This window comes from Pseudorasbora parva, chromosome 20 (genome assembly GCF_024679245.1).
Source record: "Pseudorasbora parva isolate DD20220531a chromosome 20, ASM2467924v1, whole genome shotgun sequence".
Classification (NCBI taxonomy): Eukaryota; Metazoa; Chordata; class Actinopteri; order Cypriniformes; family Gobionidae; genus Pseudorasbora; species Pseudorasbora parva.
In genome coordinates, this window is record NC_090191.1 from 38,560,843 (window position 1) to 38,576,021 (window position 15,179).

Sequence of the window (15,179 nt, forward strand, 5' to 3'; positions counted from 1 at the left end):
AGAACTCCACACTTTTACTTCTTTTCTTACTGAGCTCGAGAGTGGGCGGTGCGGAGAGATGATATCATAGCTGTGTATGTGGGTTGACACCTGACTTAAAGCGTGGAGGGAGTTTTCAACCCACACGCAACTACAAAACCTAATTGGCCGAGACAATGGGAGCGGGGACAGAGATTATGATGCTGACAACAAGATTTAAGACTTAAATACACCAACGGTGGCGTGTGTTGGACTGTTGCCATGACTACACAGGAGGGATGATATTACCGCAGGCCGGGTGTCGTGGGAGGGAGGGGAGGGAGAGTCAGCGGCCACTAAATTAAACGCCACATCCCCAGCGTTTCCACATGTAAACCCTCTGTCCAGCCCTTCATGTCTGCCTTGTGGATAAACAGGAGCTTGCATGACAAATTAATACTAGCTGATGATAAATGTCACACACATGCACATCATCCATCTGAAATCTCTGGGTGAAGCCAGACCACTGTCAGAGCCCGTTTTAGTAGAACTAATTCCATTATAGCAGTCTCACTGATTGCTCTTCCTGTCTGTTTCCACCGGCTCTGGTCGGCATGTGGCGTATCCTTTATCTCAAATTGTGTTCCATTCTGCCTTCGTGCCATGCACTCAGTTGATTACTTTCTAGTGATATGTTCTGCTGTCCGCGAAATGACACTGTGTTTACCCAGGACTGATTATACACCCTAATGTAAGGTGTCTTTAAACAGTGGACATCGATGATTGATTTGCTTAATGCCATGGAATAATATTAAACAGAAATGTGTTACTCATTTACCTGACTGCAATGGGAAAGAGGATATGGAGGTCTCAACCTCTTCCTCTGTCTCTATGTCAGTTCAGTGTAATCTTAACCATTTAACTCATTCACAGGCACAAGAAAGACAAGTTTGCACGCTGTGCCGGAAGCACGTGTCACTAAAAATTCAGTAGTCACGTTGTTTTCTAATGCAAACTTTCTATGCATGTTGCATGGTTGCATCACAGCATTTTTTCAGGTGCATGTCATCTCATCCTAGAAGAACATTTTGTTGCTCATAAGTCACCCTGTCAACTTTGTCTGAGAAAGACCTTGAGATCTCTTCTGAAAACCTATAGGAGACATGTTAGATAATGTCATGAGAAAAACATGAGAACTAAAAGGCAGGGTAGGTGATTCGTTTCCAGAAATATCTTTTGTTATGCTAGTTTAAAGTCTCTTCACATCCTGCAAGCAATCACAAAGTGGTCTAAATGTGTGTGTATATATATCTTATGTGGAAGGCGTAGGATCATAAAATGTTTGTCCAATCAATGCATTCGGTCCAAATGCAATAATAGGATGTCCAACCTGCCTGTCAACTAGGTTTGAGTGCCAGTCTGAATTACGTCATTAATTCACATTAGATGCATCTGTGCCAAATTTCGGGACCTGAGAATGCATCTGGGTATTAGAGTAAGAGATGGATCATGTGATGTGGCAACGGCTAACCAAAAAAGTTTTGAAGTATGGTTACACACCTCCAAGTTTAGGGCCCTATGATTTCCATGATGCAGAAAACATGGATAGAACTCTTGGAATCCAGTCATAAAAACAGAATTTACTGTACACTGCGGATTTAGTCAATTATGTATTAATAAATAAAAGCAGGTCGGTACCCTTAAATCAAACCACGATATAGACTAGTGTCTGTGAATATTAAAATGCAAAAAGACTATTTAAATACAAATCCTGCATGTTCTGTGTGTGTCTGTGTGAATTAATGGAATAGACACGTGGATTCACTTAGCACATACACACACACACACACACACACACACACACACACACACACACACACACACACACACACACACACACACACACACACACACACACACACACACACACACACACACACACACACACACACACAGAGAGAGAAGTGCGCGTGACACTTGCGTTCTGCCATCTAGTTATCACATAAATGCATGAACTTCATCTCCTGAGCTGCTCTGAGTCACTTCATCAGCATTTTACAGTTTCACCTGAGAAAAACGATATTGTCATATGTTATAAACACACAGAAACTCAAAAGTCTTCACAGCAACCCGTCAAAATAAAAGATTGGTTAAACTTGACAAATAATATATGTCTGTTGTACAGTGGAATGTATCAATGTAATAATATTATTAACACTAATAAATTATGATCAAAACTTATTTTTTAAGGAATAAATCATAATTATTAGCCTAGAAATCTAGACGCACCCTAGCGGCAGCAAATCTAATCTGCCGCGAGTGTCGTCTAGCAACTCTCAATACAATTCTGAGCAATTCTGATGGCCCAGTTGCGCTTGCGTGCTTCTTCTAGTAAACACAGAAACTGGCGAACGGCGGTCTTTCGAATCAGCTCTGACTGCAACTCTGGAAGACTTGGAGTTAAGCTTTTCTCTGAGAAAAGAACAAAGAACGGCACTGAAGTCATTCTTAAAAAGGGAAGACGAACAGACGAGCTCTGCTTCTCCTTCGTTGCTCTGGTTGGTGTAGCGCTATCCTATCGCGTGCAGAGGGAGTCTGAAAGACAACCGTTTATCCGCCCCTCGGATTGAGCTGTCAATGGTGAGTTTCCAGACCAAACATCTTGATGTGGGTCTGGCTTGTCAGGCTACATAATTATAACAGTATAAAGAATTTTCTTTTTTTAAATTATTAAAATAGTTGTTTTATGAATTCAATTAATTAGACATGCTGGTAAACATGCCTGAAATACGGGAAAATGGTACCGTTGGGTACAGGCAACGAATTTCTGGTCACATCACGTTTTTAGCGCGTTTCATGCTACACAGAGTTAGGCAGACGTCCGTCACGATGAGCACCGCAACCAAAACAGCAGCCACCACTTACAGTTCCTCCTGAACCAAAAAACAGGTTATTCTATGTTTACGCCATAACTACTGTAATTTGGAAGAGATTACTGATTTGTGTCTCTTTTGCGTTTCATCGGAACACTATCAACGCAGAAATGAATGTGCAGCAGTCTGGTGCTACAGGTCAGTGCTCTCTAAGTGGTTATGCGCTTTGAGACTCTCGTGGTGCTTTTGTCTGCTCCTTGCTGTACATGTTCATGTGTTTTGAAGAAGGTGTGGCTTTGCAGAGTGCTCTGAAGAGAGGGTGGGATCTTATGTGTTCAAAGCTAGCTCGCTATTGCTAGACTCTCCTAAGCTTACCTACCCTACCTTTAAGTCTTCATTTTTGCAACTTTTGGTGTCTTAGAGAAGTGTTACAGTTGTAACAGTGTAAGAGTTGTTTATGTCTATTTGTTTGTCATGTTCCTGGCCTTCCCCACATTTTGTCACAGTGGCACATTTCAACGCACATGCCATCAGACAGTGGCTCTATTTTTAGCTCGGAGGGTAAAGGTGCGTGATCTCGTGGCCTCAGCTCGCTTTACAAAAGAGCTTGTAACTGGACTCTCGCTTGTGTTCTTTCTGAACGGGATAATTTTAGATGAGGACTTGAAACTTTCAGCAGGGTGTCAGGTGTACGGTCCACCATTTCCTCGTCCGTTGTTCTTTTCACCCCCCGCCTCCGATGCTTGTGTCGTGAGTGTGTGTAAAATTATACACGGAGCGTGAGGTCACTTTCAACCTTCGCTTCAAAAGGGATGGCCATATGGCACTGTGTTTACTATGTTAAATACTGAGCCTTCTGGGGGAAGATCAGGTAGCATGAGTTTTTGAGGAAGGAGCTTGGAGTTTCAGCAAGTTCAGTTACACATTTAATATGCACAACAGGTGGACTTGCAAATAACACAGCTGGGGATATGAAACTCACATGCTACATGTTCACTTTATATATATATATATATATATATATATATATATATATATATATATATATATATATATATATATATATATATATATATATATATATATATATATATATATATATATATATATATATATATATATATATATATATATATTACATGCTCTAGCTTTTTTGATGAAGGTGCCTGTCTAGTGTGCTACTGAACTTGATTATGATAATATCTATAGTCTATGACATATTTTAAAATAATATTTGTAGACAAAAAAAAACTGCTTGTACAAACACAAAGAGCGCAATTAAATTTCAGGAGGTTTATAGTAGTCTTACATTGAACATTGAACATTGAACATTTTTATCTACAAATGTTATTTTAAAATATCTCCTGTTGCTTGTATGAATGCCGCCTATAGATTGTTTTACAATAATGTGAAACTATGTTTGATAATGCACATTCATAAATGCCTGAAATGCCACATTTTCTAGTTTTTTCTTGGTCCATAGCTATTTTCCAAGTCATTCCATGTCAACTCAACTGGATGTCCCTGGCTAAAAATCTTGATTTTGATTTAAAAAAAAATCTGGTGAAATAAAAGGTCATGCAAACTTTGGAAAAACAATATTCATGGCTCTCAGACAGGAATGTTTTATGCAATTAAAATGAAATACATTTCTAGTTTCAACATCCTTTGTTCTTCTGATATTCCTCTTTAAATTAAAAAAATTATCAGCTATATGCAAGGTTACCCACATTTGGTTTTTGACCACTTAAAATGTGTATTAATTATTACATTTATCTACATAGAAATCCTCATATCTCTTGAAATTAACCTTGTTGTGCGGTAAAAATTAAGATGTCAAAAGAAAAGTTTGTTAACCAAAATATAACAAACTCTAATATGATCTTTAATACTTCTTGAGTTACAGGCATGCAAACTTTTTGAACTGTCACCGCTAGCATATAATGCAACAGATTTTATTAACAGACCTTACAATCTCTGTGTAAAAATAAAATAAAGATTTCACCATCTTTATAAAGTTACAAACCCTGTAATTTGGCTCCAAATCTCAGATGAAAACTGTCATTTTGACAGTGGATCACCATTAAATATATCTTTGGCATGCGCTATTTATGGTTGTCTTTCTTCAGGAATTTTAATCAGAAATTTGGTTGTTTTGACACGGAATTGCATTATTCTCAGTGTGGGTGTTTTTTGGAGGACTTTTTTTTGATCTGTCTGTGATACTGGCATGGGATGAGGTCAGTTCTGTGGAAGAATGACATACAGGAAGTGATCGTTCAATACTGACTCATCCAAGCCCCTTGCTGAGACACAAACACACACATCGTGTCTAAGAGTGTTCTCTGCTTATTTCATACCATATGAGGCAGAGGCTTTTTTTGCATGCAGGGAATTATGGGAACTTCCTGGCCAAGCAGACTGGTTAACAGATTGGTCTGGATCATTTTGATACTGGCGTAAGGTAGACGGCCGTCTCCTGTTGTGTGTGTTTTGTAGCGTGTCCCCACTTTAGTTCCACAATGACTAGTCCTTTTATGTGCAACAGCAAGGAGCTCAGCCCAGATGTCAAAACCTTCAGCTCAGCAAGGTCTCATTATTTTCACCTGAATGCATTGGGCTGAACGTATTTGTGTTCATTCTGTTACACAGGAAAGCCATCTCGCGGTCAGGCCTCCAGCATTTGGCTCCAGCACAGAATCCCTTCCCTGCCCTGAGCAATGGACCAGCCAAGGAGCTCCGCAACACCGTGGACTGGAGCGTAAGTGTTCTTCATGTGTCTTGCACATTCACTGTCTCTCAGCGTGCCCATAGAAAATAATACTGGCAGTGCTTTGATGGTATCATGGTACTTTGATATAGACATGAGCCCATTTGACTTGAGCCAGAAAGTAACCAACTAACAACCACCCAAAACAGGAACGGTTTCATAGTTCCTATAACTATTGCCGGAAGTACCTATTTTTTGGTTTGCACTGCAGGAACTAGGAATGATTTAGAAATAGCAACGCCTTTGGTTGGACTAAATTCGCTCCTACTTTAGGGTAGGGTCTAACCCAGCACATTATGAACTACCAGTAATATAAGTGTACGTTAATTGCCGAAACACATGTCATACAAAACATCACCACCCGCCATTTTCAAAAAGCCATGTTTGCCTTTTTAATTGTGAAAGTGCCCGTTTTGATCACCACAGTGCCCCAGGGGACCGTCCTGGTGGCTAGTTCCTATAACTAACTAGTGCAAAAGTGGCTATTGTAAAGAGTTTGGCAAGTGGCACTATTTTATAATGTTGCATTGTTTTTTTCCCCCTCAAAATACAATGAAAGCATAGTGAGTTTTTTTATTTTATATAATACAGTGACATTCCAAGACTAAACCCTAATGTTTGTGTCGAGGAGAAGATTGTGCAATAGTTTTGCACATATCAGCACATTTGGACTGGTGGGTGCTGTTTGCCGTGGGCGGGTCCCATGAGATGGTTGGCATGGCAAAAGAGAGACTCGTTAATCCAGGTGCTGTGTGTACAGATGGAGACTGCTGAGGGGGCGGAGCCCAGCGGGACGCTTCCTGCGCGTCTTTGCTGGCCTTTCCTTCCCCGCTAGTTCCCGACGTGACCAGCGCGGCCATCAAACATTAATGCGCCTTCCTAAAGCTGCTAAGTGTGTGTATGAGGCGGCGCTAATTGAAGCCTCACAATGTGTGTGATTTGACTGCAGGAACCTGAATATTTTTGTATTTAAATGCTCATATCATTTGCATATGTCATGTCAAGTTAAAGGGAAAAAATGAAAATTCTGTCATTTACTCAAGTTGTTCCATTGACTACCATTTTATTTTTCCCCCCTACTATGACTGGGGAGGGCCAGATCTGCTTAGTTTCAAACATTCGTCCAAATATCTTCCTCTGTGTACATCAGAACAAAGAAATGTATACAGGTTGGAAACTTGGTAAATGAATGATGACAGCATTTTGGGTGAACTGTCCATTAAAGGGTTAGTTCACCCAAAAATGAAAATGTGATGTTTATCTGCTTACCCCCAGGGCATCCTGGTAGGTGTGTTTGTTTCTTCAGTAGAACACAAATGAAGATTTTCATAGAAATACACCCCATTGACATGCATTATGCAAGCAACAGTTGGAGTTAAAAATCTTAATTTGTGTTCTACTGAAGAAACATACACACCTACATCTTGGAGGCCCTGGGGGTAAGCAGATAAACATCACATTTTCATTTTTGGGTGAACTATCCCTTAAAGTCACATTTATTTCTATAGCGCCTTATACAATACAGATTGTTTCAAAGCAGCTTCACATTAAAAAGAAACGCCATTCATGTTCCAAACTTTTTCAGTTATGACACAAACACAGTTTCAGTTGTAAAGCAGCTCTAAAAAGACAATAATGTCATTATTCAGTTTAATTTAACTATGAAGCAAACTCAGCTCAACTATGAAGCAGCTATACAGCAGATAATAGTTTTAAAAACAGTGCATCAAATTATGAAACTGTATCTGTGGAAGTTGTTATTGTAATCAATATAATATAGTGTTTTAATTCTAGGGATTATTTCTTGGTTTGTTTCCCTAAAAGAGTAACATAAATGCGTATTTAATTTTGTGTGCATTTAAGAATGCATTAGCCTGCGGATGTTAGCTTCGAAGCTAATAGACGTGGACTAAAAGCCACCAAACGTTTGATTTGATCCGCCTGTGCACAGGAGAACGCAGTGAATGGTGATCACCTGTGGCTGGAGACAAACTGCTCCGGGGATCTCTGCTACCTGGGCGAAGAGACGTGCGTGGTCAAGATTGCAGTGAGTATATAATGTGGTTAAACTGATGAAAAGAACTAGAGAAAAGTCAGACAGTTGCTGTATTTGGAGGGCTAGCTGAAGGCAAAGAAGAGAGTGTCATTAGAGCATTTTAGCAGTGACATTTTCTTTTATGAGATAATGTGAGGATGGTGTGTATTGAAAGGAAGAGGCAGCTATTAGTCGGAGAATGTTCAGCAGGTAAATGGATTTTGTTAGGCTTTTGTTAAAGCACGGCGCCACGCTCTGATGTTTTCAAGAGCCGTAGCAGCTCTATTATTGCCACTTTAAGTGGTTGGCAAAATCCTTCCTTGCCTCAGAGGAAACAAGCTTTTTACAGCTGAAGATGAGAGTGCAGTGAGAGCATATTCCTTTTACAATTGATTTCTAAGATGCATCGTAGATGTGTGCGTTAGCTCAAGCTTTTGCTCTATGACAAATTGTTGTGTGTTTTGTGCTGTTCGGTTCTCTTTAAGAAGTCGGCTCCCCGGAGGAAGTGTGCAGCCTGTAAGATCGTGGTCCACACGGCGTGTATCGAGGAGCTGGACAAGGTGAGCGGAGGCAGAAATATCCATTTCATTCTCATGCACGTCATAGATACACCCCCCACAGATGAATGCTGACGTTTGTCTCTTCAAACAGACATCAGGAGGATAATGAAATGGGATGAAATGGTATAATCTAGATACTGCAGTTATGGTTTTTAGGATCAGGAGTTTCGGGTCCCTGCTGTTGCGATGTTCAAATATAGTCATCAGTGCAGTTGTGTAAATAGATGTGAAAGAGATGTTATTTTTATTGGACCCCTTTGTCTTCAGAACTGCCTTAATTCTTTATGGCATTGATTCAGCGAGGTGCTGGAAAGCCTCAGAGATTTTGGTCCGATTGACATGAGAGAAGCACACAGTTGCTGCAGATTTGTGGGCTGCGCATCCATGATGCGAATCTCCCGTTCCTTCACATCCCAAATCTGCTCTATTGGATTGAGATCTGGTGATATGGAGGTCATTTGATGTTCAAGAATCCAGCCTGACATGATTGAGCTTTGTAACATATCACGTTATCCGGCTGGAAGTAGCTATCAGAAGATGTTGTCATAAAAGGATGGACATGCTTAGCAACAATACTCCTAAAGTGCCCAAAGTGTAGCAAGAAAATATCCAAACACACCATTGGACCACCACCAGCCTGAACTGTTGATACATGGCAGAATGGATCCATGTTGTTAACGCCAGACTCTGACCCTGCCATCTGAATGTTGCAGCAGAAATCGAGAGTCATCAGATCAGGACATTTTTTTCCAGTCTTCTATTGTCCCATTTTGGTGAGTTTGTGTGAATTGTAGCCTCAGTTTTCTGTTCTCTGATAACAGGAGGGGCACCTGTGTGTCTTCTGTTGCTGTAGCTCATCTGCTTCAAGGCTGGACGTGTTGAGCGTTCAGAGATGCTCTTCTGCAGCCCATGGTTGTAAAAAGTGCTTATGAATTACTGTTGCCTTTTTATCAGCTGAACCAGTCTGGCCACTCTGACCTCCAGCATCCCACAGAACTGCCGTTCACTGAATATTTTCTCTTTTCCGGACCATTCTATGTAAAGATGATTGAACAGCTCAGCAGTTTCTGAAATCCTCACACCAGTCTGTTTGGCGCCAACAACCATGTCACTATCAAAGTCACTTCAATCACCTTTCTTCCCCATTCTGATGCTCAGTTTGAACTTCAGCAGATTGTCTTGACCATTGCTGCTTCCGAATATGCCTTTCATACTTTTTTAACAAACGCAAAGTAATACCTACAATACAGCCATTCTGAAATGGGCAAGAGTAAGGATTTGTACGAGTTTGACAAGGGCTAAATTGTGATGGCTAGATGACTGGGTCAGAGCATCTCCAAAACTGCAGCTCTTGTGGGGCGTTCCCGGTCTGCAGTGGTCAGTATCTATCAAAAGTTCTCCAAGGAAGGAACGTCATGTGTGTGGCTTACCTGGGGAACACATGGCACCAGGATGCACTATGGTAAGAAGGCAAGCCGGTGGAGGCAGTGTGATGCTTTGGGTTATGTTCTGCTGGGAAACCTTGGTTCCTGCCATCCTTGTGGATGTTATTTTGACACGTACCACCTACCTAAGCATTGTTACAGACCATGTTCACCCTTTCATGGAAACGATATTTCCTGTTGGCCTGGTAAAAATATTTCCTAACGTAGCTTTTTTTTGTATAATTGTATTAACAATAAACTTCTTATTGAAATATTTTCATCCGGTACTCTTTTCAGACAATCATTTTCATTGTTTTATTACTAAATGAGTCTCTAAATATGTCTTTCATCATCTCTTCCTCACAGATCAACTTCCGTTGCAAACCCACCTTTAGAGAGGGCGGCTCTCGATGCCTTAGAGATGTGAGTCCACTTCATCGCCACATGACTTCAAATCGTGTAGTTGTTTTGAAGTATACTCATTGTACTTATTGTATACTTATGGCAGAATGAACCCTTGTTGGCACGTTTACATGTGACCCGTTGTGTCTGTTTGCGACAGCAGAACGTTTTGAGACATCACTGGGTCCACCGCCGACGCCAAGAGGGGAAGTGTCGTCAGTGCGGAAAAGTATGTCAGGTTTTATTGAAGGAGGGCTTCAATGCAGAAGTCTAGTATGCTTATGCTATCCTTCACTTTCATTGTAGAGTTTCCCGCAGAAGTTCTTCCACAGTAAGGAGATCGTGGCCATCAGCTGCTCCTGGTGCAAGCTGGCAGTGAGTGTCACGTCTGTGTTTAACTCACAAAACCTCACTGGTTTATGTCAAGCTGACTTGTTCCATCTCTTTCCCTGTTTGTCTATCTCAGTTCCACAATAAGGTCACGTGCTTCATGCTCCATCAGATTGAGGAGCCCTGCTCACTGGGAGCTCACGCCGGGGTCATCGTACCCCCTTCCTGGATCATCAAAGTCAGGAAACCGCAGGTATGCTCCGGGGTTTAGAGTTTCTTTCAGCACTTTGTAAAGCGAGGTTAATGCAACGTCCTGCAGGAGACACTAATGTAAAATGACACTAGACTGTGTTTTGAAGCTGGGCTGTATGCTCTTGTCTTCTTCTGCTGATCATCTTCGATGCTGCGAGAGTTTATATCAGTAACATTGCGTTTCATAAAACTTCTATGCATATGGCGCTTCTCTCATTGTTTCCTACACTTTCAACATCGCAGTTTATCTGTCGCATTAAAAGCTAGAATTGAATTGATCAAAAACTGACCCATCATATCAACAGTCATTTTAGACCACACCCACTCTGATGACACGCTCAGCTGTGATTGGTGGATTTGCTGTATGCATTGATGGGGCAGGTTTTTGAAATGTGGCATGTTACTGCCACTTTCAATTCAGGAGTTGCTAAAAGGGAAGTTGCTTGTTGGAATCGTTCAACCTTGTCTTTTATTTCTCGTGACGTCTCTTTGAAATGACACTTCTATCAGTAATGGTAGAACTACAACTTGAGTTCTGCTCGAGTTGGTTTTGGTGTGTTTTGGCTCAGTCGGCGTCTCTCTCCTGTGTCCCAGAGCTCATTTAAAAACTCCACTCGAAGGAAAAAACGGACGTCGTTCAAAAGAAGAGCCAGCAAAAAGGGCACGGATGTGAGTAGATCTGATTCCTGTCCTGTTTTAAAATGAGGGTCTTTCTTCCCTTAACTCCTGCTCAGTGATCATCTGTCCCCACAGCTTACTGCAGTGTGTGTGTGTGTATTTGTGTGCAAATGTGTGTGTTTATTTGAAGTTTGATGAAGTGACTTTGAAATGACAGGAATCAAAATGGCGTCCGTTCATGCTGAAGCCGCTGCCGTCACCGCTGATGAAACCAGTGCTGGTGTTTGTCAACCCTAAGAGCGGAGGGAACCAGGTCAGACACCAGTGGAGGAGTTATCTGTCTGTTATTCTTTCTATCCTTCTGTCTGTCTGTCTGTCTGTCTGTCTGTCTGTCTGTCATTCTATATAACTTTCTGTTGTTCTATCTATCATTCTATCAAAAGTTCTGTCTGTTGTTCTATCTGTCATTCTGTCTGTCTGTCTGTCTGTTGTCATATCTATCATCTGTTTGTGTGTCTGTCTATCGTTCTATTCTGTCTCTGTTGTTTTCTCTCTTGTTCTACCTCTGTCCTATCTATCTATCTATCTATCTATCTATCTATCTATCTATCTATCTATCTATCTATCTATCTATCTATCTATCTATCTATCTATCTATCTATCTATCTATCTATCTATCTATCTATCTATCATTCTGTCTGTCATTCTATCATTCTTTATCTGTTGTTCTCTCTCGTTCTACCTCTGTCCTATCTATCATTCTATCTGTCTGTCGTTCTATCATTCTGTCTGTTGTTCTCTCTATTATTCTGTCTGTCTGTTGTTCTATCTATCATTCTATCAAAAGTTCTGTCTGTTTTTCTATCTGTCATTCTGTCTGTTGTCATATCTATCAATTGTTTGTCTGTCGCTCTATCTCATTCTGTCTATCTGTCTGTTGTCATATCTATCAATTGTTTGTCTGTCGCATTCTGTCTATCTGTTCTATCATTCTGTCTGTCATTCTGTCTGTCTGTCGTTCTATCATTCTGTCTCTGTTGTTCTGTCATTCTGTTTGTCTGTCGTTCTATCATTCTATCTCTGTTGTTCTCTCTCATTCTACCTCTGTCCTATCTATCATTCTGTTTGTCTGTCGTTCTGTCTCTCATTCTGTCTGTCTGTCATTCTGTCTCTGTTGTTCTCTCTCGTTCTACCTCTGTCCTATCTATCATTCTGTCTATCTGTCATTCTATCATTCTGTCTCTGTTGTTCTCTCTCGTTCTACCCCTGTCCTATCTATCATTCTGTCTGTCTGTCATTCAATCATATGCCAGTTGTTCTCTCTATCGTTCTTTCATTCTGTCGTTCTATCATTCTGCCTGTCTGTCCTAGCTATCGTTCTTTATGTTTTGTCATTCTATTTATAATTTTGTCTGTCGTTCTGTCATTCTGTCTGTCTGTCTGTCATTCAATCTATCTACCTGTCTGTTGTTGTATCGTTTTTTTCTATTGTTCTATCTATCACACTGTCTGTCTGTCGTTCTCTATCACTTTGGCTATTATTCTATCGTTCTATCTATCACTCTGTCTGTCGTTCTATCATTCTATCTATCTACCTGTCTGTCTGTCGTGGTATATATATATCACTCTGTCTGTCGTTATATCGTTCTATCTATCACTGTCTGTCTGTCTGTCTGTCTGTCTTTCTTTCTATCGTTTTGTCTGTCTGTTGTGCTATTTATCATTCTGTCTGTATGTCATTCTATCTATCATTATGTATGTCTGTTTTTCTATCTGTCATTATGTCGGTCTGTCATTCCATCATTCTGTCTGTCCTGTTATCTATAACTCTGTCTGTCTGTCTTTCTGTTTGTCATTCTATCTATCTGTCTGTCATCTATAACTATGTCTGTCTGCCATTCTATCTATCAATCTGTTTGTCTGTTGTTCTATCATTCTATCTGTCGTTCTATCTATCATTCTGTCTGTCTGTCATTCTAACTCGTTATGTCTGTTAATCGTTCTATCTGTCTGTCGTTCTATCTATCATTCTCTCTGTCTGTGTTCTATCGTTCTGTCATCTTATCTATCTGTCGTTCTATTTGTTATTCTGTTGTCAGTCTGTTGTTCTACTTGTCTATCAATCATCCTGTCTGTCTGTCTGTCTGTCTACCATTGTTTTTGTCTGTCTAGTCTTCCTCTCTGTTTGTGTGCTACTGTGTGATCTTCTGTCTGTGGTTCTCAGGGGACTAAGCTGCTGCAGATGTTCATGTGGATCCTGAACCCACGGCAGGTGTTTGATTTGTCTCAGGGAGGGCCCAGAGAAGCGTGAGTCTCTCGGTTTCAGTTTTCTCTTTCATTCTGTTTCAGATCATCTCTCCATCCCTTAATGCACTTTAACCCACCATTTCTTTGTCCTGACCACATTAATTATATAGTGGCTGGATCTCAGCAGTGCTGTGTTCTGTGAGGGAGTTCAGTCTTCTAGAAGCTTCTCTCCCCGCTGCCCACTGCCTCAGTTTGCCTCAGTAATTGAGCTGTGAGGCAGCACAGCACAGGCGCTCTGATGGGCTCCAGCAATATGACAGAGAGAGATAGAGAAAGAGAGAGATGGAGAGAGAGTATTAAGATGGGAGGGCAGACACAGCTGGGCGGCTGGGGGCTTTGCTTTACTGTCTGACAGAGCTGTGATTAAACTCCTATTAAAACAGAAAACCAACACACACACACATGCAGCGGCCCACAAAACATTTAATCCACACTTAAAAATGTCTAAATGTCTTTGCATTAAAGGGAAGCAAACAGATATCAAACCAAAGTGGCATTTATTTCAGAGAAAAAACATTTTTAATGTCAAACATTTCACGAATAAATGTTTTATTAGGTTTTACATGATAAAACTAAATGAGGACACTATATATTTTGTGCATAGCTAATATATTAAACTACACCTGAGGAAATCTGACTTCATACATCTGATAAAAATCATCTTTTGGTTAAAAGTCAGCGTGTTAACATTATTTATTTCATTAGGTACTATTAATGAAGTTATTGCACTTATCAATCTAGGTTATATATATAAAGATTAATACATCCTGTAAAAATATCGTTCGTTGATAATTCATGATTCCTAATGCATTAACTAATGATAACAAATTAAACTTTATTGTAAATTGTTACCTATGTCATTGCAAAAATGTCTCAGAAAGGTTAAATTCAGAGAAATGATACTTGCTTTGATGTTATTTTCTAATGCAGTGAAATTCAGCCATAAAGGGATAATTAACCCAAAAGTGAAAATGACCCCATGATTTGCTCACCTCAAGCCTAGAGTCCTAGGTGTATATGACTTTCTTCTTTCAGCCGAACACATTCAGAGTTCAATTAAAAAATATCCGGGTTCTTCCCAGCTTTATAATGGGGGTGAATAGTACCTTAGATTTTGAAGCCCAAAAAAGTGCATCCATCCATCATAAAAGTAGTCCATACGGCTCCAAGAGGTTATCAAGCCACCTAGGATGGCTTAAGGGTGAGTAAATTATGAGTGAACTAACCCTTTAACCGTCCAAATAACGTTTGGGGTCACTTTTAAGGATACTTTAAACAGCTTTTATGTATTTTTAATTCTAAATGGATGTTAATTGATTGCAAATGAATCAGTAACAAACATCACTATTTGTTTCCCTCTGTCCATCAGGCTGGAACTATACAGGAAAGTGCCAAATCTCCGCATTCTTGCCTGTGGAGGAGATGGAACGGTAAGGTGCAATGCATGCTGTGATGATCAGATATGTCCAACCTGCTAGAAGTTGAAACATTTTGGATGCGCCTCCCTCTGGTGACAAATGTGTGGAACGACAATGAACTGAAAAGTAGTGGCGAAACACTGTAATTAGCTAATAGTGGGTCTGTGGTTTGCACTGTCATGCTTTCTTACGGGTAATTTCTAGATCAATTACTCATGCAAGATGAAACTTG

General features: G+C 40.3%; 1 protein-coding gene across 10 annotated transcripts in view; it reads left to right on the top strand.

Annotated features, from left to right (window-relative positions):
* Nucleotides 1–15,179, top strand: part of dgki (diacylglycerol kinase, iota) — a 57,187-nt gene that overhangs the window by 21,652 nt on the left and 20,356 nt on the right. For 2 of the 10 annotated variants that reach the window (XM_067428521.1, XM_067428515.1), the window contains exons 2-12: nt 5,484–5,592; nt 7,553–7,648; nt 8,122–8,196; nt 9,987–10,043; nt 10,186–10,251; nt 10,329–10,397; nt 10,489–10,605; nt 11,199–11,273; nt 11,440–11,535; nt 13,447–13,529; nt 14,899–14,959. In XM_067428521.1, the coding sequence (XP_067284622.1) occupies nt 5,484–5,592; nt 7,553–7,648; nt 8,122–8,196; nt 9,987–10,043; nt 10,186–10,251; nt 10,329–10,397; nt 10,489–10,605; nt 11,199–11,273; nt 11,440–11,535; nt 13,447–13,529; nt 14,899–14,959 (904 nt within the window). Of the gene's footprint in view, nt 1–5,483; nt 5,593–7,552; nt 7,649–8,105; nt 8,197–9,986; nt 10,044–10,128; nt 10,252–10,328; nt 10,398–10,488; nt 10,606–11,198; nt 11,274–11,439; nt 11,536–13,446; nt 13,530–14,898; nt 14,960–15,179 lie in introns of all 10 variants that reach the window. The other 8 variants (XM_067428514.1, XM_067428519.1, XM_067428518.1 and 5 more) reach the window with 6 other exon arrangements.